At 38.4% G+C, this 21527-nt stretch overlaps 1 protein-coding gene across 1 annotated transcript in view; it reads left to right on the forward strand.

Moving 5' to 3' along the window:
• The window catches only part of LOC117402689 (protein phosphatase 1 regulatory subunit 14C-like), a 34240-nt gene that overhangs the window by 5602 nt on the left and 7111 nt on the right, over positions 1-21527 (forward strand). Inside the window, exons 2-3 of the mRNA XM_034004070.3 lie at positions 18600-18683; positions 19279-19311. Of these exons, the coding sequence (XP_033859961.1) occupies positions 18600-18683; positions 19279-19311 (117 nt within the window). The remainder of the gene's footprint in view (positions 1-18599; positions 18684-19278; positions 19312-21527) is intronic.

Consider the following 21527-nt stretch of genomic DNA (forward strand, 5'->3'; position numbering starts at 1 on the left):
GCTTGTCTTCCTACAGTATTGCCCCTCTCTGAGATTCTGCTTAAGCAATATTTATGCATATTGATGAAGTCCCTCAGATACAACAAGGATAGCCAAGCTATTTCACACTTTCTGATGTATTTTTTTTTATTGATGCAGTGAGATGTTTGTAGTCTGGAGCAATATAAATTACACATTTTAAATTGCCTGTTAGCTGAAGTTTTAGCTTTACTCAAAAAATATATGAACACACTATTTCTGCATGTCTTGGGTTAATGATGCAAACACTATGAAGAGTTATTCTTTTTACCACTGTAGCTTGTCAAAATGGTTAGTTGAATCTGTTAACTGTCCTACAGTGAGTGAATTCTTGACACCCTGACTTTTTTAAACCTAATATGGCTGCCATGTTTTATGATATATTTTGTATTGTATGATTCCACAGACTAACACTTGGAATTTTAATGAAGGGCAGAAAAGTCACACAATAATTGCTGAACTATTTTTTCAACCAAATGGGAGACTATGGGCAGATGCATCTAACAAAATCAAACTGCGTCAGCATTTTGAAATGGTAGCTGATTAGGTGACTCACTTTTTGAGAAACGTGATTTGCATGTAATAAATGTCTGGCTGCACTGTTTAGAAGTGGGTTGGAGTGTTTAGCCGCTCCACTTGTTTTTAATCTATCCTCCGGAGCCTTCACTTTAACTTAATGAGTCATAGTTGATGACTTAACTGCTTGGACACCAGTTGAGTCAACATTTTGAACCCATTGCTTTTAAATATTTTTTATCCATCCTCACTAAATTCAGTACAGTATTTTTTTATGTCTTTGACAGGCCTAGTCTGTCGGGAATTTTAAAGCTTTGTCTTGAATGTAAAGTTTAGAAATTTTGGGAAAATGCTTGGATTGGTTGGGGATGTAACACAATTTTGTTTTAAGTTGAATTGCATTTAACATGTGCTTTTAACTTTAACTTGCTATTCTCTGATTTTGGACACCTGTAGGACGTTGTGCTTAATGCCATACGTTGCACACATCTGTCAGTTATGTCCGTCATGACATTGACCAGAGTTGTGCTTTCTGGTGATGGTTTTTGAAATTCTTGCCATTCCAGGAACTCCCTGGGAACTGCTTTTGTGGACACATTGGTAAATGCAGCTGTTGAGTTGAGGGACAGGCCAATTTAATAGGCAGTATTATAACTACATGGTTTACATTAAACCAATGTGGCTGTTCTACAGATTTCACACAGTATTAGTGCTAAGAGTACTGGCTCTTAAAATGCATGTTATCCCATTGCATCAGACTGCATCAAATTGTAGAGCTGTGGCAGCCAGTTTCCATCATTGGGACCTTTGCATTTTGATGGTGATCATAGAAATTGCTGGCATTTGATGTATTCATCTGTGCTGCACACTTTGAGCAACATTATACAGACAGCTTTATACAGATTGGAGTTAAGGTTTATAGGGAAGTGTTGCCCCAGGGGTTGAAAACGTGACACTTGTGGTCTTAATTGCTCACAGGAGGTCACTTTTTCAACCCAAGGGAAATTATTTTTATTAAACCTGTGACGTCGGAGGGAAATTGTTATTTGATTAATTGCAAGTCTATGATAAATAGCTCAAACTATTTTTGGTCATGTGACCTTGTTGACCAATAAGGTTGCAAGTACTGTACTACTTGCATTTCATACTACATTACTTCCATATTTAATGCCTTGGAAATGTCCTTTTTAAAGGGACATTTTAAACATAACCAATTACTAGATCAGGGTGTTTTTAACAATTTCTATGACTACTTGAGGCATGGAGTTTGACAAAACAGGAACATCTGCAAATAGTGTAAACTACTGTATCTTGTTGCATCACCCTTTTACTTATTCATAAACCTACTCTTATTAGAATTGGTATACTGATTTGTAAGAAATACATCTCTATAATTCTCATTAATGAAGAGGAGAACAAGAAATTGTTTCCTTGGTTTCTCCATCCCAGTGCTGACTCAGTGTCTACCAGGAATCTGGCTTCCTAATAAACATAGGGCTGCACATCAAGTCTCAAACACTGAGGTTTATTTATTTTTTTAAAGTCTCTTTTTATATAATATGATTTTTCTATCACCACTGTCATGTATTGTATAAATATGCAATGCATACAGTAACTAGGGCACAATATGACATCCTAATGTGACAGCTGATTTGCAAAGCACTTTCATTCCTATTTTGAGAAAGTACTTGAACAACTAGTTAAACTTGCTGTGTCTATCTCTGTGACCTTTTTTATATAGCTGATTGACACAACTTTTCAAGGCTGCCCCCAGGGAACCATAGTCAGATTTTCAAACATATATGCATGCAAGTTTGGTAGTCGATAAATACTGTTGGCCTGTCTATTTGTGATTGGTAAGTTATTCAAAGCCTCTTGGCTGTCAAATGGTCAGAGTGAGGTGTAGGCTAAAAGCATTATGGCTGTCTTCAGCTTTGTTGACTTTTTGGAGAATTTAGGTTACTGTTTATTGTTGGCACTATTTTTAAAACACCTGGCCATTGCACTTTCCGAGTATCATTTTATATGTATCGTATTCTGTATGTGTATTGTGTGTAAAACGTAATAAATTCCTCGCACTTAAGCGACCTCTGCTTTTCAGACACCCATGTACAGGTAGCGTCTAAACATGCTGTCTGCTGTTAATGTTTGACGAAAAGAGTGCAACATAAAATGTCAATTATCCACAAGGAAACATGGTAATATTGAAGAAATTAAGAAATATCTATTGCTTAAACTAAAGTGAACTGTCTTACCCTTGCTGACTATCACTTCTAGCAAATGTATATATTTATACAAATATTAATATCAATCGGAGGCGTGGATGGTGGCGGCCATAGAGGTCGGGGAAGTGAGCCTCACTTACCCCTAAAGGTTGGACCCCCGGCTCCCTGCATAACCCCACACCCGTGGGACAAACAGTAGTTCACGTGTCAATGCATAACATTTATGAAAGGAGGAAAAAAGACATACTAAACAAACAAGATTCGTTTTTATTTGTTTTGTTTTTTTTTTGACAAAAGAATGGGTAGAGTGAAATTATGTGTTTACCTGCCGCACAGTGGAGAGGAACCACCTCCCCCCTGTTAGGGGGGAAAACCTCTGGTGGACCCGGCAGATCAGGTAGCCCCCACTCCAGACATGCTAACAATTTTTTTGGTGAGCTGCAGCTATATTGGAAACAGGAGGACCAGCGCCCTAGGCTCTTTATTAGATGGTGATTTGATGTTGGCTTTTGCTGTTGCGATGGCTGCTCCAGTTCAAAAGGAGTGAGGAGTGTAGAACTGGGGAGAAAGGCCTCCTTTGGGGATGAGAGGCAAGGTGATTTGAGTACTAATGTCTTGTAACTACTGCACGGGAGGAGCTGGTGAACCGTGGATCCATCATGAGGAAAGGCTTCTTGCTGTAGATGTATCTAGACATTGAGGTGTAGGGACATAATGGAGAATTCATATTTGACAGCTGTATAAATTGACCCTGACGAAGTTGATCGGTCTTAGAGGATAATTAGGAAATGAGACTCTGGAACGAAGGAGATGTTGTTGGAACGGATGCCGAGAGAAGGGAAGCTGGAAAGGGATGGGACTGTATATTGTGAGCATCTGAGGAATCCAAAGAAAGCAGTTAAGCACATGACTTCCATGAGGAGATCGTCAAAGGGTTGAAACACCCTTTTCGCAAGATTGATTTGAGCGACTATAGAATATCCGAAAATATAGGAAATCGAGATGGGGAAGTAGGAGGGGAGTTCTTGGATATGCCACGGAGCATCAAGAGGATTGCTGGAATGGCCAGAAGAATCGGAGAGGACACTGACATGAGATGGTAATGGAACTGAATTCCAGAGATTTGATTGTGGAAGCGGAGAGGTGTAGAATGTCTCGTGCGTGGACGATAAAGGCTAGGATCCAGTCTTGATTAAATGGAACTGGCTGAATTTGTTTTTTTGTGCAGAAGGAGGAGAAAGAAGACCAGCCTGTAGAGTAGGGTGATCTTGTTTATGGAGCTAGGGCAGTAGACATGTAATTTCTAGCAGATTGAAGAAGGTTGAAGACAGGAGATCTCATAGGAATACAAGATCTTACTTTATTGATGATATGGACTGTAGATTTGTTGTTGCTAAAGAACGTGCTAGATCTTGACCATAGGTGGCCCCAGATGTGAGCAGCTGTGACGATGTAGCTTTGAGGTGGGAAGAAAGATTCTGAATTTCAGGAGGCCATTCACTAGAGAACCATTCAGTCCCTAGGTAACCCCCGAAAACTAAGAATGAAGCGTCATTAAAGAGATTCAAATCATGAGGAGCTGAAATCAGGTCTTCATAGAATAAGGACAGGCTGTTCCAGTGATGAATTAAAGTAGCCCACATCTTTATATCCTTTCTTGCTTCATTGAGAGCAGAGATCTGCTGAAGCGGTGATCTGTAACAGTGCGGTGGACTGCCGCCAGTAGTGTGCGTTGGCCTGCTATAGAGAGCAGAGTTCTGCTGAAGCGGTGATCTGTAACCGTGTGCGGTGGACTGCTGTCAGTAGTGGGAAGTGGCCTGCTGTAGAGATCAGAGATCTGCTGAAGTGAGTGAAAAGAAACTCATTGTGAGATATTGCAAATTTAAGCTGCATGAAGTACCTCCTTGGGATTACAGGAGGTTGTTGCACAATTGTCTGCCAACCAGAATTTTGATAGGATTTCGATGTTGGTCTTTAAGTATTAAGGCAATTTTAGATGGAGCCAAAGATGAGGCTGCTTTCGGGAGAGATGTAGAATGCATTGCTGTGAGGCCGCTGCAAAACCTATTGATTTGATCAGGAGCAGTCTAGGACATGGGTTCAATACCTGACTGGCAGCTCACATCGAATGAAATTTTAACCTGACTTGAAATACATGACTTTTACAGTGAATGGACCAGCTAAAATATAGAACTTGTGGTATTACACTGCCATCTGGACGTTATGATTAGAATAAAACCGTTGACTTTAGAAAATGCTGTAGGGTAGAATAGATTAGATTATTGTGATCAATAGTCCATGTGATTGGAATGTTTATCCTAAATGCTGTGGTGCTGTATCGTGCAAACACCTGAAATCAGGTGATCTTCTATAATATTACGGCAGATCCGTGTAGAAAGAGAATGATGGCGGATTGTATTTGGACAGAGGAAAGTAGAATGGGCAGAGTCCGCAGGTGTTCACTCACAAACCGCTGAAAACGTGGTTAAGAGGACTATAAAAAAAAAAAAAGGTTATCTGCTGATAAGATGGTGCAAAAAGTTGTAATAACTAAAGGCAAAATAATCTGATTAACACATTTTTCCCCCTTTTTATATTTAATACCTAATTTGTCACAACAGTGGGACTGACAAACTACTGGTTAAGGATAGAATACTAAACAGTCATTTTAAGAACTTTAAGAAGTCTTTATTCTAAATAATCCCAAATAGTCTGCACTATAAATGTTCCCATTTCAGCATAGTTGTGCCATTTTTAAAATGTTAACAAAAACAAAAGGCCTTAAGATAAAACTATAATAACGAACAATGATAAACATTTTTTTAAAAGACCAAGTGCTTTGCACTTTTGTTTTCTTCCTTTTTTGTTTTTCTTTTGCAAGTAAGAAATTATCAATTTTTGATCTGGATGTACTCTATCAAACACTGAAAATAAATTCAACCACATGGTTTCTGTCACCTAATCTGTGCAATCAAAATCACATGTGTAGGTGGATGATCATTTTGAAACTATAGCAGGGGTGCAAATCATTTTGAAAACTGATGCTAAACTGTTTTGAAACTTTAGCACCGGAGTGCCTACTGGTGCTAAATCATCAAATCCTGCCCTAATCAAGCCCCCCCCCCCTCCTCTTCAATTCATTTGTGGTGTTATGTGGATGAGTGTGGGTGGGTCATGTGAGTGTCCAGACCCAGTGAGAAACTGTCATCTGTAGTTGCTAAGGAATAAAAAATCATTTAGGTCTAGCCCTCACTAAATTACAATGTCCAGTTAATAAAGGGGGTTTTAAATTGCCATACTTGAAATATTATTATTTTTGCCTTCTCTAACTCAAATAGCTTATCTGAGGGACAGGGAATGAAAGACCAGATTAGGTAAAAAATTGTTTACTTGGAACAGGAACAGTCTGAGCAAATGTGTTCTAATCCTGTTCTAGCTCATACTGTTTCAGTCTGGGCACAGACACATGTATTGTTCAAAGAGGCCATTGGAATGCATCAGGACTCTCCTAAATGAAAAAATCCTAAAATTTAAGATAGGAGGTACAAGTGTGAATTGGGGAAGTTGGCAAAAAAAGGGTTATACATTATATTTAGGGCTTCTGATTTTGGGTATTAACCGATAAAACCCGATCAAACATCCCTGATACAAAAAAAAATCGGTGGATAGCCAATAAACACAGGAAAAAACTGTGGAAATGGTTTATCAATTCACAATGACTTTACCCTTGTCCCATTAAAAAATAAAACCTACTCCAAAAATAATAATAAATACATTTCCTAGTGCTGCTGGGCAATGTCCCACCTTCCTGACTTGTGTCTATCATTGATTCATTCTGAATACTTTTAAACCCGCTCCAACTACTGAGTGACAGCACATTCCTACATTTCTATTTGGAGACTTCCCTTGCAAAATTTAAAACTAGATTACAATCTGGAATGGAGGCTTATCAGCGGGATTTGAAGCTGTATTTGTACATTTCACCACAGAATTGTGGTGAAATGTACAAAAAATGTACAAAAATGCCTACACACAAAACCCCCAGAAGAATGTGCCCGTGACCATAGGGATTTCATTGTGGAAGACAGCAAAGGAAAGAAGGTTCAACTTAAGTGTGCAAGTACTGTTGAGTTACTGCTATTCATATTTTGACAGAAAAAAAAGCTCAAGCATTTTGAAAAGTAACAGAAAACACTAATTTCATACAGTATATCAAAAACGAAAGCCTAGCAAAAAAATGATTTACATAACACTCGAAAATAGCTAAAAATATGCACCAAAAAATACAATTAATAAAAACCGAAAAACAGAAGCCCTAATTATATTAAAGACTTATACACAGAAGGAGATTTTGACGCATTTTGAATTAATACAAAATAAGTACAACATTCTTAGGATTTACTTCTGGAGCTACGTCACTGCCTAAGGGGTTTGGTAGGGAGCGGCCTGAAAATGTCAAAAGCTTCATCAGTAGTTAAAGTTTCAAATCAAGCTTCTGGTATATACTGCTTTTTTAATAGATAATACAACCCCAACCTAGCAAAATAGCATGGGAGCAGGACCTGGGTATTACCTTGCTAATAATGAGTAGACCCATGAAAGAAGCACATCTTAAATTTAATACAGTTTAAAATACTACATAGGTTGTACTGGACTTCATAACAAATTTATAGTGGGACTGAGTAACTCGCCAGCACAGAGTCTTGGATGTATGGTAAATATGTTGTCACAGTCTTTTGGAGGAAGGTTCTTAAGACTATCCGCTCTGTGATTGGGATAAAAGTTAACACTGACCCGGCACTGTGTCTTATACACAAAGGTAATTTTGAAGGAAGGGTGGAGGGTAATATTTAATTGGAATGTGCTTGCAGTTGCAACAGCTAAGTTATTCTGCATCGCTGGAAAGATCAAACCCCAATCCCATATGAGGAATGGTACAATACCTTAGCTGAGACAGCATCCTATGAAAGACTGATATACAAAACCGAATGCAGGTGTTTGAAGAGGTGTGGAATCCTGTTGTAGTCCGGGTGAACAGGGTACAGAAACCACACACAAAACCAAGAAGCGGTGTAGGTTAGATTATAAAATATTTATTTTCTTGTACCACTCCAACCAGTTCAAGTTCAACATAGGACTCGCTACTGGTAAACTTAAGAGAGAGTTCTAATGATAACATTGTGCCGGGGAGGGTGTCTCTTTTAGTGTGTTTTTTATGTTTTATTTTATTGTTGTTGGGTTGCTGGAGGGGGGGACTATAAATGTGAATGTACAGTGCTGTATACTTTGATCCGTTTTAATGTTGAGGCAGGATTGTCAGGAAAGACTCAGTCAGGAATATCTGCAGTTTAAGCGCTGTTAATAGACAAAACACACCACTAAAACAGACACAAGGGCCAAAATAATAAAAGGTTAAATAAGCAATTCTGTTGTCAGGCTGGGCATTCGCCTTCACTGACCATTTTCTAATGTTTTACAGTAACAACCAACTCACCACCTCCAACAAGGATTTTCTCCTTTTTAAAAACCATGTGGCTGGAGCCTAATTAACCATTGATCATTCAATTAAGACTCCAGCAACGTTCTAGAATGTTTTATGGCAGGGATTTTAACCCCATCCCTGCCAACCCTATACTCTCAACACCCACACACACTATTTACATGAAGGACTTTCGCCCCGCCACAAATGTATGTGTACAACAATAAAGATAAAAACTGCTTACAAGTGTATTCCATTTAGTTGTGCACTGCAGAATTGCTGTGGAATCCTTTCGGTCATCCTCCACAGTTTCAAAAACATCTTTTATCCACTCTATGAAAGTTTTTGCTCCATTGAATAATTTTGCACACGACTACTGGCCATGATTGCTTTCGTATGGATGTACTAAGAAAATAAGCTTTTATAGGCTGTACCTGATATTTACACCTTTTTGTAGTCTACAATACACCTTTTGGTCCTATAAATGAATGCATTAGTTTTTTTTAAGTGATTAATTTATTTTAAAATAAAATTAATTTTGGTGGTGTGTGCAGGTTTTTTAAATTTTTTTTTTACAAAAGTGTGATTTATACCTGTGTGTTTGCTTTAAGAAAATGGGAAAATACATTCTTGTGCAATTTCAGCCTTTAGTATTTACTATCGTGTGTAATTATATACGGAAATGTATTAAGTTAATGTAAATTAAAAAATATATATATATATATATATATATATACGAAAAATAACACTCGTAAAATACATAGTACCATATTAGCTAGTCCGCAACTTGCTACGTAGCTCCATTTTAAATCTACAAGTTTGTTGCATTTCACCCTTTGTGTGTCAGAATTAATTCACAATGTATAGGGATGGGTAGAAAATATCCTGTTATAAATGGGCAGATTTTTAATTCCACTCCTTGTTCCAACTGTCCTTGGGCAATGGTAGTACAGCTGGTTTTTCCAACATAGTGATGGCGAGATAAGAGGCCAGTAGGTGTGTTTGTTTTGACGTGGGTGTTTTGTTGTCCATTGACTCTTGACATAATGATTACTGCAGGTACACTAGAGCAAGCCCACACAGTACTTGTGGATTCCTAACACAAATCTAAAAAAGTTTTGATTTCAAGGGATGTTTTGTTTGTATGTTTTCTAACAGCACATGCATGTAGTTTTACTAAATGGGTGAAGTTGAACTGACTCATGGTATAGTCTCCTTGTGAGCAACAGGCCATGATTAGCATTCAGGTTGATTTGTCTGGTGAAGAATGTTCTGGCAACATCTGCATTTCCAGGAGCTTCTACATGTACACTTTACATCAAAAAAGGGAGGGACTTGTAGCTTTATTTATTTTATTTATTTCTTAGCCGACGCCCTTATCCAGGGTGACTTACAACTGTTACAAGATATCACATTATTTTTACATACAATTACCCATTTATACAGTTGGGTTTTTACTGGAGCAATCTAGGTAAAGTACCTTGCTCAAGGGTACAGCAGCAGTGTCTCCCAGCTGGGATTGAACCCACGACCCTCCAGTCAAGAGTCCAGAGCCCTAACCACTACTCCACACTGCTGCTCCGTTAGTTTGCTGCTTCATTGTTGTTGTGCACCAATCCAGGTGATTATTCTGAACATCCCCTGTGTAAACGGGTTTACTTTTTCTTTGTTTGTTTGTTTTTTTTTTTATTTATTTTTTTTTAAATTTAGTCGTTGCCAATTAGTTTTTATTATTTTCTCCCCAATTTGAAATGCCCAATTATTTTTAGGTTCAGCTCACCGCTACCACCCCTGCGCTGACTTGGGAGGGGCGAAGATGAACACACGCTGTCCTCCGAAGCGTGTTCCGTCAGCCGCCCGCTTCTTTGCACTCTGCAGACTCGCCGTGCAGCCGCCTCAGAGCTACAGCGTCGGAGGACAACGCAGCTCTGGGCAGCTTACAGGCAAGCCCGCAGGTGCCCGGCCAGACTACAGGGGTCGCTGGTGCGTGGTGAGCCTAGGACACCCTGGCCGACCTAACCCTCCCTCCCCCCGGACGACGCTCAGCCAATTGAGCGCCGCCCCCTGGGAGCTCCCGTCCACGGTCGGCTGTGAAATAGCCTGGACTCGAACCGGCGACGTCCAGGCTATAGAGCGCATCCGGCACTCTAGCGAGTGCTTTTACTGGATGCGCCACTCGGGAGCCCTTTTCTTTGTTTGGTTTTACTTGAATTTCCTTTTGAGCAAAATGCAGTTAAGTTAAAATGAATGTGTTTTATTATTTAGCATGGGATTCACTGATTAACAGAGCTGAAGAATATTTATTTATTTTATTTATTGTTGAGCTGACATGGTTAGTCTATGCTTGGAGGCTCCTGGAGCAGATAGTTTAAAATATTCCTGTAAATGATGTCGCTGAGAACATTCATTCAAATCTCCAGTGTGGGCATGCCCTGTATAAACCAATTGGAAGATATAGAGAATTTTAATAAATGACAGCCATGTAAAATGTCCACATGTCCTTTTAATGCAATCCAATACCAAAACGATTTTGTGTTTGACTTGCATTATTGCCTCCGACTCCAAAATGTGTTGGAGTTATTCCTTTGATTTGGCGGAATTTTTAAATTGCCTTGTATTGTTACTTGTTAATTTTGAAAATGTTTGCAGTAGCTCGAAACAGATTGTATTAATATTTTTAATGAAAAACAGAAGTTTTAGTATCTTAGTTGGGAGGAATCATTTGATAAGCTCACTGGATGTCTGTGCATAAGGATAAACAAGCTATGGAAACCCCACCTGTGGGTGTGTGAACAGGTGGCTTTGCAGAGGGTCACATCAGACCAGAAACACAGACTCAAAACAAGTAATGGCGGGGCAAAACTGAAACGCTACAGCGTCCAGTTATTTTATTAAACAAAACAAAATACTTAGAAAGCAAATGGCATGGGGGCCAAAGTAAAACAGAACAAAACACAAGCAATCTTTCTAGAACGAGTACCTACAAGGTCTCACAGTTGGTAGCCAATCGTCTTTCTTGTACTCACAGTATTGTTTCACCTTCCTCCTCTTGGCTCTCTCCCCTGACAAAGGAGCTCCCCTGTCTTTTATAGTTTGCGGCTGGAGCCCAATTAATCAATAATTAACAATTACTCAATTAAGGCTCCAGCCACATTCTCACATGTATTTTGGCAGGGAGGAATTTAACCCCTTCCCTGCCGATCCAAAACACACAAACGCAAACTCATATTAATAATAAAAGGAACAAATACATATATACATAACAACAGTAATCAATCATAGCAGTACAAAAATATAAATTAATAAGGGGTGGCCACCCCATCACAGGGTGTTTTTAGTTATTTCTTATATGCATGCATGCTGTGCCGTTGGTATGATTTGGGTAACTGGGAAGAGTGCTCTATAGCTCACTTACATTTGTGCAATCAATATTTAAAAGTGTGCTAATGACTCCTGGGTTCAATTACTACAGTGCTCTGTCAATAAAGCATAGATTCTTTGCAGTACAGTTAATGAATCCCTTGTTGGAGTTTGCATATAACTTCCTTGTGTAATAATAACATAGAGGAAACTCAATGTACGTTGATGGAGTACTGGTTCTTCCACACACGAGGATTGTTGAAAAGCATTTCTGTTTACCAGCTCCACTCTCCTCCCCTGTTCCCTTTTTTGTGTGTGTGGATTCTGCTGGACTCTGGGATCTCACTTGACTCTGTCAGGCAAGCAAAGTGCTATGTTTACACCCTCGTCCCGCTCCCTAACCGCACAATCATGTGTTGAAAATGAGATTTTAATGACCATTTCATTTTTAATATGTGTTTATCACGCATTTCTGGAGTTTTGGGACAATCCTGTTGGAAAAAGAACAGTTCATTATCGCACGTTACTTGTCCATTATTCAGTTGACCTGAATTGGGCATGTTTCAGATACCATATGGGTAATGTAATGCTTATGGCCCACTGACTATGCTGAGGAATGAGGTTAAACAGAATATGACATGCTCCATTTTTATTTTCGCCAAGCATGGATATAAGTAGGCTTGCTACTTTTCAATTGTAATTGGTAAAGCTTGTTAGGGGTCTTTGTCAGTCAAATCAGTGGTTCCTTAATAGGCTAGTGTAGTTTCACCGTAAATTTTACTTGTAAATGTATACTATAAAAGTCTGTGTAATACACTTTTAATGCTGCGTTTTCTACAGTTTTATTTGAGACATTTAAAAAAAAAAATTATGTAGGATCTATATCTAGGTATAGCTTTGCTGGGACCAAAAGTTATTTCAATTAGAATGTTGGTAACCATGGTTTTGTTGCATGATGAAGGGGTTTCTCTAAATGGCATAAAGTGTTTTTTTTTTTTTTTTTTTAATCATAAAGGTCGATTTCACCCATGCTCTGCTAGAATTGAAAAATAAAGCTCGAAAAAAAACCTGGTAAATTCTTTAAAAAATAAACATCAGTATTAATCGTCGATTTGGCAAAATAATAAAAATCGAATAGTAGCAAGCCTAGATACAAGATTCTGTATATTCTGATAGAATTAACAACCACAATACCAGAGGTTTATCACATATTTAATACACTTTGATGTGGCTTGACTGTATGCCTCTCTTCATAATGTGTATGTATGCCGTTTTTCATGGAACTTGGACCTAAAGATAGTGTGAAGCAGCAAATGTAATGGCTCCAGTCCCGCTGCCTTCACTTGCTCTTGGAATATAGCTTGCTAGTGCAATGCAAAGACGTCACATCACATTAGCATCCAATTAAGGTGGGAGTTTCTGTGGGCATCCCTGATTTCTTAAGTGCTTTGTTTTCCTCTTCAAGTAACAATGTTCAGTTAGGTGTAAAATGGCCTACATCTTCTGTTGATTTAAATATAACTTCACCTATTTTGTAACTCGTACAATTGATGCTATTAAGACTGTGTCTGTGTGTGTGTGCATTTTAAAGATTTGTTTGTGCTTCCATTAAAGTCTGTTTAGTTTAAAAATTGCATTTGAAAAACACATGTCATGTTTCCAGTAATGCATCTATGAATTGTAACAATGCTTCTCTCATTACTGAAGTTAATGTTTAACAGAGCTCCAAATGAAAACCCCTGACATGCATCTACTTGCATACTCAATAGAAAAGATGGATTCGGTTTCTGGATCTATTGTCAGGTGTATCGTACTAGGGTCATTAAGAGAAAGGTCAAACCCACCCCTAGAGAACAGAGTTTAAGCATTTTGTTCTGGTGTATTGCTGATTTCTGTTGTGATCCTTAGCAGGCCTAATTTGAAAAATGAAAACTTAATGGAAGTTTATTAATTTAGTGTAGCTTTGCAAAGTAGCACAATAGTTGTACTTTTTTTTAATAAAATTATTCTATAGGGGTAGATGTAAGTATAGGCGCAGTGCAAATAATTGCAGATGCAAAATTCAAATTGCATTGCGCCCTATGTAAGCTTAAAAGCAATGCAAATTACTCAACACGCACAACTTTATGATAATGAGGGTCTCGAACGCATCAGTCTATTTAGCGGATGCACTTGCAGTGTTAGGAATACAGAGCAGTAGGCGCAATATGACATTTGTAGAGCACGGAAATACAAACCAAAAAAAGTGTCGGAGGAAGGGCAGCAAAATCGTCTTGGTGTATGGAAAAGAAAAAAATGTTTTTGAGAAGCTTAGAGTTCTTACAGCTGAGGTCACTCAGCATGAAACTGAGTTGTTTGGAACAGCCTCAACCAACATCAGTTATTCTAGTATCCTTAGGAAATGATATGTATTGACCTGCCCTTTAACATGAAATTTGCCTAGCATTGGCTATCCCTCCATACATCCCAACTGTGGTCTGAAAGTAACCAGAGGCTAAGTAGTGCAGAGAACACAGCACTTTCACATGTGCAGGGATAGCGGTCCCTAGATTGATATTGAGGTCTAGCTCATCCCTCAATTGAGCTATTAGGTCTAGGACAGTGGTCCTAAATGTGATGCGCGCTGGCGAATTCGTGCCCGTGAAGCCAGGCCATCTGTTCTTAAATTATGGGTTGTGAACACATTTTTGGCGGGTCATAACGTGGGAAAATAAATAAAGCTTTAAACATGTTTTCCAACAAAAGCGTCACAGCAGTCTGACAGTGCTGCTCGCTTATGCTGTGCTTGTACATACTCGACATACACATATATATATATTAGGGTTGGACGATAATGACATTTTCAGTTATCGATTATCGGCTGTAAATTATCACGATAATCATGATTATCGGCTGAAAAAATAACATGTAAAATGTCTTGGAATTTATCAGATTTAAAGCTATATATGACAACTGCCTCTACGAGTTTAGAAGAAATAAAACGAGACAATTTTCAAAAAAACCAGCATCTTTAATAAAAGTTATGAAACAATGGTTGGTTACAAAAAAGCACAAATAATATAACCAGGGACCTACCTAATTCGCGATTTCGCGGAAATTGTGAAATTGAGGGGTCACCGCGAAATTCACCTCTTAGGGGCCAATGCATACAAACAAGTACGGAGAGGAAAAAAAAAAAGAAAACTTGTTTAAATGAACTACTGCACAACACAAGCGACGCAAACTATGTATCTTCCTTCTGTAGATAGCCCATTTTTATTCCTTCGGCGTCCCGTGTGCATTGCACTTAAGCAAAAAAAAAAAAAAAAAAGTCCACAAGTAACATTTACAAAATCATTTCTCCAAAGCAGTTAACATTCTTGTTTACTATTCAAATGACAAAGTTTTCAGCCTATCAGTGCCTCTTTACTGCTTTTATGTGATCTGTACTGTGCTGGAGGGGGCGGGACAAAGGTGCTGCATTGTTTTCATTTAGGTTGCTAAAATCTAGTTTTCAGCATTGGAGGGAAAATAGTAGATATGGGCGACAAAAAAAGCAAAGTATATTTCGGCTGATGATCGTTTAAAGATATTTCACAAAGAAACTACATGCAGACAGAGGTAATTGTTTTCCATATCTTAATGTGAATTTGGAGAAAGTACGATCGATTGCTATATAGCTTCAAAATCACGCATTAAACAAACGGCTACTTCAGAGGATGCTGAACAGAACGTAAAATAAACGGCTTTCAGAAACCAAACTGGAAAGTCAGCGCAGAAAAGAAGTATTCCTGTCTGCAAGTTAAATCAGTACTAAAACGATCCAGCACAGCCACCTCGCTTCAACCTGCTGCTTACAGTTGGAATTTTAGACCCGAATAGCCACGTCTTCTTTGTTTTGACTTGGTACTAATAAAATAAATGATTGGATGGGACAAATAACATGACAACGAACGTGCTGCATACATTGCCTTTATTAAAGTATGCCAGATGCCCTTGTGTAACCGAGTTTTTGGGCTGTTTCTAATTGATTTCCAAATCTGTATAATTTGGCAAAGCTTTGCCTTAACTTCCAGCAATTCAGTGGATGCAGACGTGCAGTCTCAATGTATGGGCAAGTCAACTGCAGGGGATGCTGCATACTCGCCTTTAACAAATGCCAGCACTCTGTTTTAAAAATGAAGCAAGTACCACTATTTTTAGGCTTTATAGTGTTCTGAAATACTGTCTACTTGGGTTTATTTAATGTTTAAACAGGTCCGCGAAATGACCTCGAAATCCTAATTTTATTCCGCAACATACGTAAATTTACTGCGATTTAAGTAGACCTCTAAATATAACCAAATCTTTGGTAGCTTTTAAACTTTTGAAATATAGGCTACTTATTAAAAAAAAGTGTTTAAAAAAAACCAAACAAACAAATTATAAATTGCGATTAAAAAATATCAGCTTTTCCATACTGCCTACAGATGGGCTTACTACCTTGCGGATCACTTTCTGTCACTCCAAAAAACTGCCACACAGGACTGATGCCGTTTCTTTTTTCTAAAATTTTTTCGGAAGGTTTCGTAGTTTCTGCAGTTGCCATCGCCATTAGCTCAAACGTTTGCCTTTACTCCGTGAATCTTACGTCACATGTTACAACTTCCCACTACGCAGCGCGCACAGATCACGTGTTGCGTCTCACGCAGACAGTTAAGTCCTGTCTTAATGCTTCAATGCAGAGTTACTGTTACACACAAGCATATCATAGTGGGTAACAGACGATAAAATGATTATCGATAATTATTTTTCAACGCAATACAATTATCGATGCAAAAACATTATCGATAATATCACGATAATCGATTATTGTTCCAACCCTAATATATATTTATTTATTTATTCTGAAGGGCCTCTACGATACGATCAACCAATTGAATATCTGCATTTTCTGTGCGGTAGCCCAATCACAAGTTGGTTGGGACATAAACTGTGTTTCAGTTGCAGTTACTGACAGTAAGTTTAACCAATAGTTTAACCAATAGGAGAGTCAAATATCTGCCAAAGTTTTATGCAGCTGTCCAATCATAAGCAAGCAGAGGGTGTTCATGGTATTCTGCATGAAAATTGATGGCGAGTGAGTAACCAATGGGAAAGTGAAAGATCTGACAGCTGTCCAATCATTTGTGAGCAGAGGCGGGGTGTTAATATGCAGAGTAAGCACTGAATTTCACTGACTGTTATTGAAAGAAATAATACATTTCAGTATTTAGAATTACATTTTCTATCTCATGTATTGATTTCACCAGACAAGCGAAACACAGTAGTAGATTTAGTTACGAATCCGCTTTCTCTGAATAATTGTAGTGGAGAGGAGCGATCTTTAAAACAGAGTAGTGTTGACAAATTTGCCAAATTGAAACAAAGCGAGACACTATCTATCCTCTTATTTTAGTTTATTCATGGTTATCTGTGTAAACATGCTATTTAAAAATATTTGCATTGCATATTTTATATAATTAAAGAATAAGCACAGCATGCGCAATTACTGCCTGAGACTTGGCCTTATCAGAGTGAGCCAAGAATAACTCCCACTAAAACTCTTATATATACTGTATATGTCGCGGGAAGGCAGTGTTTAAGCTATGCAATAGTCAGCATGCCCGCAAACAGCCAAGTAAGATCAATTTATGCACCTGCTCAAATTACTTTGAGGACTACTGGTCTAGGATGACCTGCGGAGTGAGACGATAACGCTTTAGCACCACATCCTCCGGCACCCCAAACAAAGTGACCCTGGGATTGAATATGCAGGGTCTTCTTCATCTTGCCCTTCTCCACCTGAATGTATTCCTGTCTCTCCTCAACAAGAGCCAAGTGTCACTGCATCAGGAAGTGTACCACAGCAGCCATCCTGAAGCCAATGACGGGTCTCTGAAGGTGTGTGGTTTTATACAGCTCTTAATTACTTGCTTCTACAATGGTTTGCACCTTGTAAGAAGAGGTGTAAAGTTTTTGGAGGGTCAGCAATTGCCTAAGTGCAAGGCAAAATCCTTGCATCACATTATAATGTTTGTGCCCGCTTGGTGTTCAGATCCCACCCAGTGCTCTTTTCTTCATTTTGAAATCATTTCATTAATCCATTAAAATTATATTGATGACAAAATGCAAATCTGATAGCGGGTGCAGAACGGCAGGTGAACACCATTCTTTACATACAAAGTGGTCTTTTTAGGACTATCAGAGCTGGAATTTATTGGTGCCTGAAAATGTTCTTGTGTCTTGTTTTGCACTTGTGGATTCAGCAGTACCCCAAACTTGCAGTTGTGGTGTGTTTTGAGCCCAAAACTGCTGATACCACCCCTGCCCTTTACAGAAATGTTATGCAGTAGGCAGCAATTTGTTATTCCCATGACTAAGTCTGCATTGGCTCTGCCTGGAGCTGTTAATTCAATTGGATTACTGACAACCCATATTGCCACTATGGGATATGCAAATCCGCTCTTAAGAGAATCCCTCGTCCAAGTATTTCAGTGTCTCTTCTGTAATCTGTCAAGGAAGTATTTGCCTGTACACTGTCAAACTGAAACTGTACATTTATTAGGTGAATGTTTTTAAATTGAAGATATTCTGTATGGTTTGTATACATTTTTCTATAAAGAGGTCTTCCACAGCAAATTGGCATCAAAATATCTGTTAATCTTTCTTTTGACATTGCCTCCTATTGGGGAATCTCTGTTGCAGCTAGATGCACTAAAATCCTGTTTCTCATCCAGTCCAAAAATTACTTATATGTTTGTTTTGGTTTTTATCTCTGTACCTAAAACAAGTCAATCTGGGAAGCCACTCCTTTTCTAGTGGCTTAGCTTGCAATATACCATAATGTGTAACTAGTCTATTCAGATAGAATAAAACATGTTTTTTTTTTCTTTTACGGTTTTCCCATATTTGATTTCCAAAGAATGTGACTGGTTTGACTGTGATTTTATGTCTCCAATTGCTCCTTTTTTGTTTTATTTATTTATTTATTTATTTTTTAGGATGAAGAAATGCCAGAAGTAGAAATAGACATTGATGATGTTCTGGATGCAACCAGTGAAGATGAGAGGGCTATTAAACTACAGGTGACATTTTAAAGCCTAGTATACTACAATGTACAGTACATTCCACTTGTTAGACTTATAAATGTAACTTCCTCCCTACTATTTCATGTCTATGTAAATAAAGTGTTGCTTTATACACAAGATTGTATTGTAAAAGAATATAAACCAGCTGCTGTAGTGTGGAAAAAATAAAATCTAGATTACTGATCTGTTTATATTATGATCTTGTTGTAAAAGGATCACACTTCATTAAAGTAAAATGTGTATTAGTAGTACTGGTAACAGAAGTGTCTTAAGTGTTAGGTTGTCCCATGCATAACATCCATGTGACTAGAGACAGATATTGGTATAGTTTTCAAAAGCAGCTCTTGAACCATCTCCCAGCAGTCTTTGCACACAATCGCTTTGTCTCCCCAAGAGACTCCTGGAACAAGAAAAACAAAAATACAAATTTTAATCTTTTCCACAAAGGTGCTTTTTTCAGTGTGGTTCTTTCACTACAAGGAATTAGTAACGACTAGTGTGTACAACATCACTTAAGGTAAGATTTACCAATTTTTTGTTTTTATTTTATAATAAAAGTATATTTTTTTTTTGTCTTGTCTTCCCTATTTAGGAATCACTGGTAGACTGTTACAAACCAACAGAGGTAAGTCATTTTTATTTGCCAGTAATTTAAATTAGATATTTAGATGGTCTTGAGTTCCGAAAACAACAACAAAAAAAACCTGGTTGGGCTTATTCATACCAGTATACCTGGAATGCCATTTTTTTATCTGTTCCTCACCCCCACCCCCCACCCTCTTAACATTTGAATATTACTGCCTTTGCCATAAGAGATACAATCAGTGTTGAATTCCAGCACTGGGGCAACTGTTTATGAATACAATTATTAAACGTTTTTGCTATCCTACCGATCAAAACATTGGGCTTAGATGCTTGTTAAGTTTTTTAATCTGTTTTTATTAATTTAATTTAACTGGCATCCACCTCACCTGGCAACTAGTTGCTAGTTTAGTGAGCAACAGAGCAGAATGCCAGTGAGCAATGGAATTATTACAGTAGCAGCTGTGGTGCTTGTGGATAATTGACTGCTTTTAATGGGAGTTATTGCAATACCTATGTCTATGCATGGACAGTCTACTGACACCGGTGTGTGCAGTTATTTGTAATGTTCATCTTGCCTACCTGAAAAGGTGGGTGTTTGGTCTGTTGAAACCGACATAGTGTTGTGCAGCCTTCCATCTAAAATCTGTAACAGAGGTACTAGACTGTGGGGAGGCACCAAAAGGTAAATGTCATCTCATTTTACCAGATGTGTCCCAATTTATTTAGTTATAACAAAGACCATGAAAGCAGCATCTGTCTGGCCTCCAGTGAAACGTTAAGGAATTCAGCCCCCTGACCTTGCACTGCCTAATGTATTCACCCACAGTACCTCTGTGCATAAGAACATCTGTAAAAAAGCTTAACAATTTCAGCATTGAAGTATCCAAAGCCATGGCTTCCCTGAACTAATTAATCTTGCTATATATAGAGCTGTTTCCCCAATGGTTTTGCGTGCGGGAGTGGGTAGCTGATACTAAAGCATTGGATGACAGTCAAGTATAATTGAGTGCATTGTTGCCCGTGTGCCCATAACTGTTCACATTGTTTGTTTTTTTATATATATATATATATATATATATATATATATATATATATATATATATATATATATATATATATAATGTTATTCTTCGGTGTGCAACAGTACCCCTATAGTTAGGGATTGAGCACAGATGCAGTGTTAAATTTCTGCATCGCTATCTTTTGCAATATTTTCCCTCTCTCTGCTTGATGATAATTTGGAATTTTAAATTGATTTCTGTGGTAGAACACGCCAGGGTGACTGAGTATACCTGTGTTTTTGTTTCATGTAAAAATATTAATCCATTCAAAAGTTATTCACATTTTCATCCCCCATTGTTTTCAATGGGATTTCCACTTTTTTGCATAGATGTCTCGTACGAAAAAAGATTGTGGCCGTCACGAAAAAATATATTTTTCGTTGGACTCTATTCTTTTGTCGTCCAGAGTTCCTTTTTCGTGAGGCCGCCATCTTGTTAACCTTTTTTTTTTTCCTCTCTCAAATGTTAAGTCAGCAGCTGGGCTGCAGACCGACACCAACAGTGGGTTGGTTGCACTCCTTTGGACTCCCGATCGTCTGCTATGTGTGGTGTTTTGTTTTGGTTTTGTTGTTTTTGTTTTTTTCGCGAGGCCAATTTGTTTTTTCGTTCTCATGGAAAAATAAATCTGACTAAAAGAATTTGGACAGCCACCACCAAGGCCTTGGGAGAGGTTTGTCCGAGATGGACAGCACTTCCCGGAGCAGTAGTGTGAGGTACCTCCCTTACATTAATTGCTGATATCTTGGCCTCTTTCAGGTTAAAGACAAGAGACCCCTCATTTTGTTCCTCTGTTGGAATATGGAACTAGTTTTTTGGTTTTTCCAGTGAAAACCAAAAAAAAAACATTAACCGCCGCCAGGTCCTTGGCTAATAATAAAGACCTAATAGTGTAGTGGAAGGGCGGCCACGCAGAAGACCATGAACTGTGCCGATTGACTTGGGAGGGAAGGGGGAGCACCTAGGGACCCGTTTTTATACATATATGTTTTTTTGTTGAATGTGTGTGGTTGTGCTTGTGTGTTACTGCTCGCTCTGTATCTCTCACTACACTGGCTTTATTCTCCCTGCCTGCCTGTTGGTTCTGTGTGAGGTGATTATGTCATTGTTGGGGAGGGGCAGGAATGAGGCAGGAGCCTAGTGGTTAGCATGTTTGCCTAGCACGCCAAAGATCATTGGATCAAAAACTGTATGTAAA

The sequence above is a fragment of the Acipenser ruthenus genome, chromosome 5 (assembly GCF_902713425.1).
Source record: "Acipenser ruthenus chromosome 5, fAciRut3.2 maternal haplotype, whole genome shotgun sequence".
NCBI classification, from domain to species: Eukaryota; Metazoa; Chordata; class Actinopteri; order Acipenseriformes; family Acipenseridae; genus Acipenser; species Acipenser ruthenus.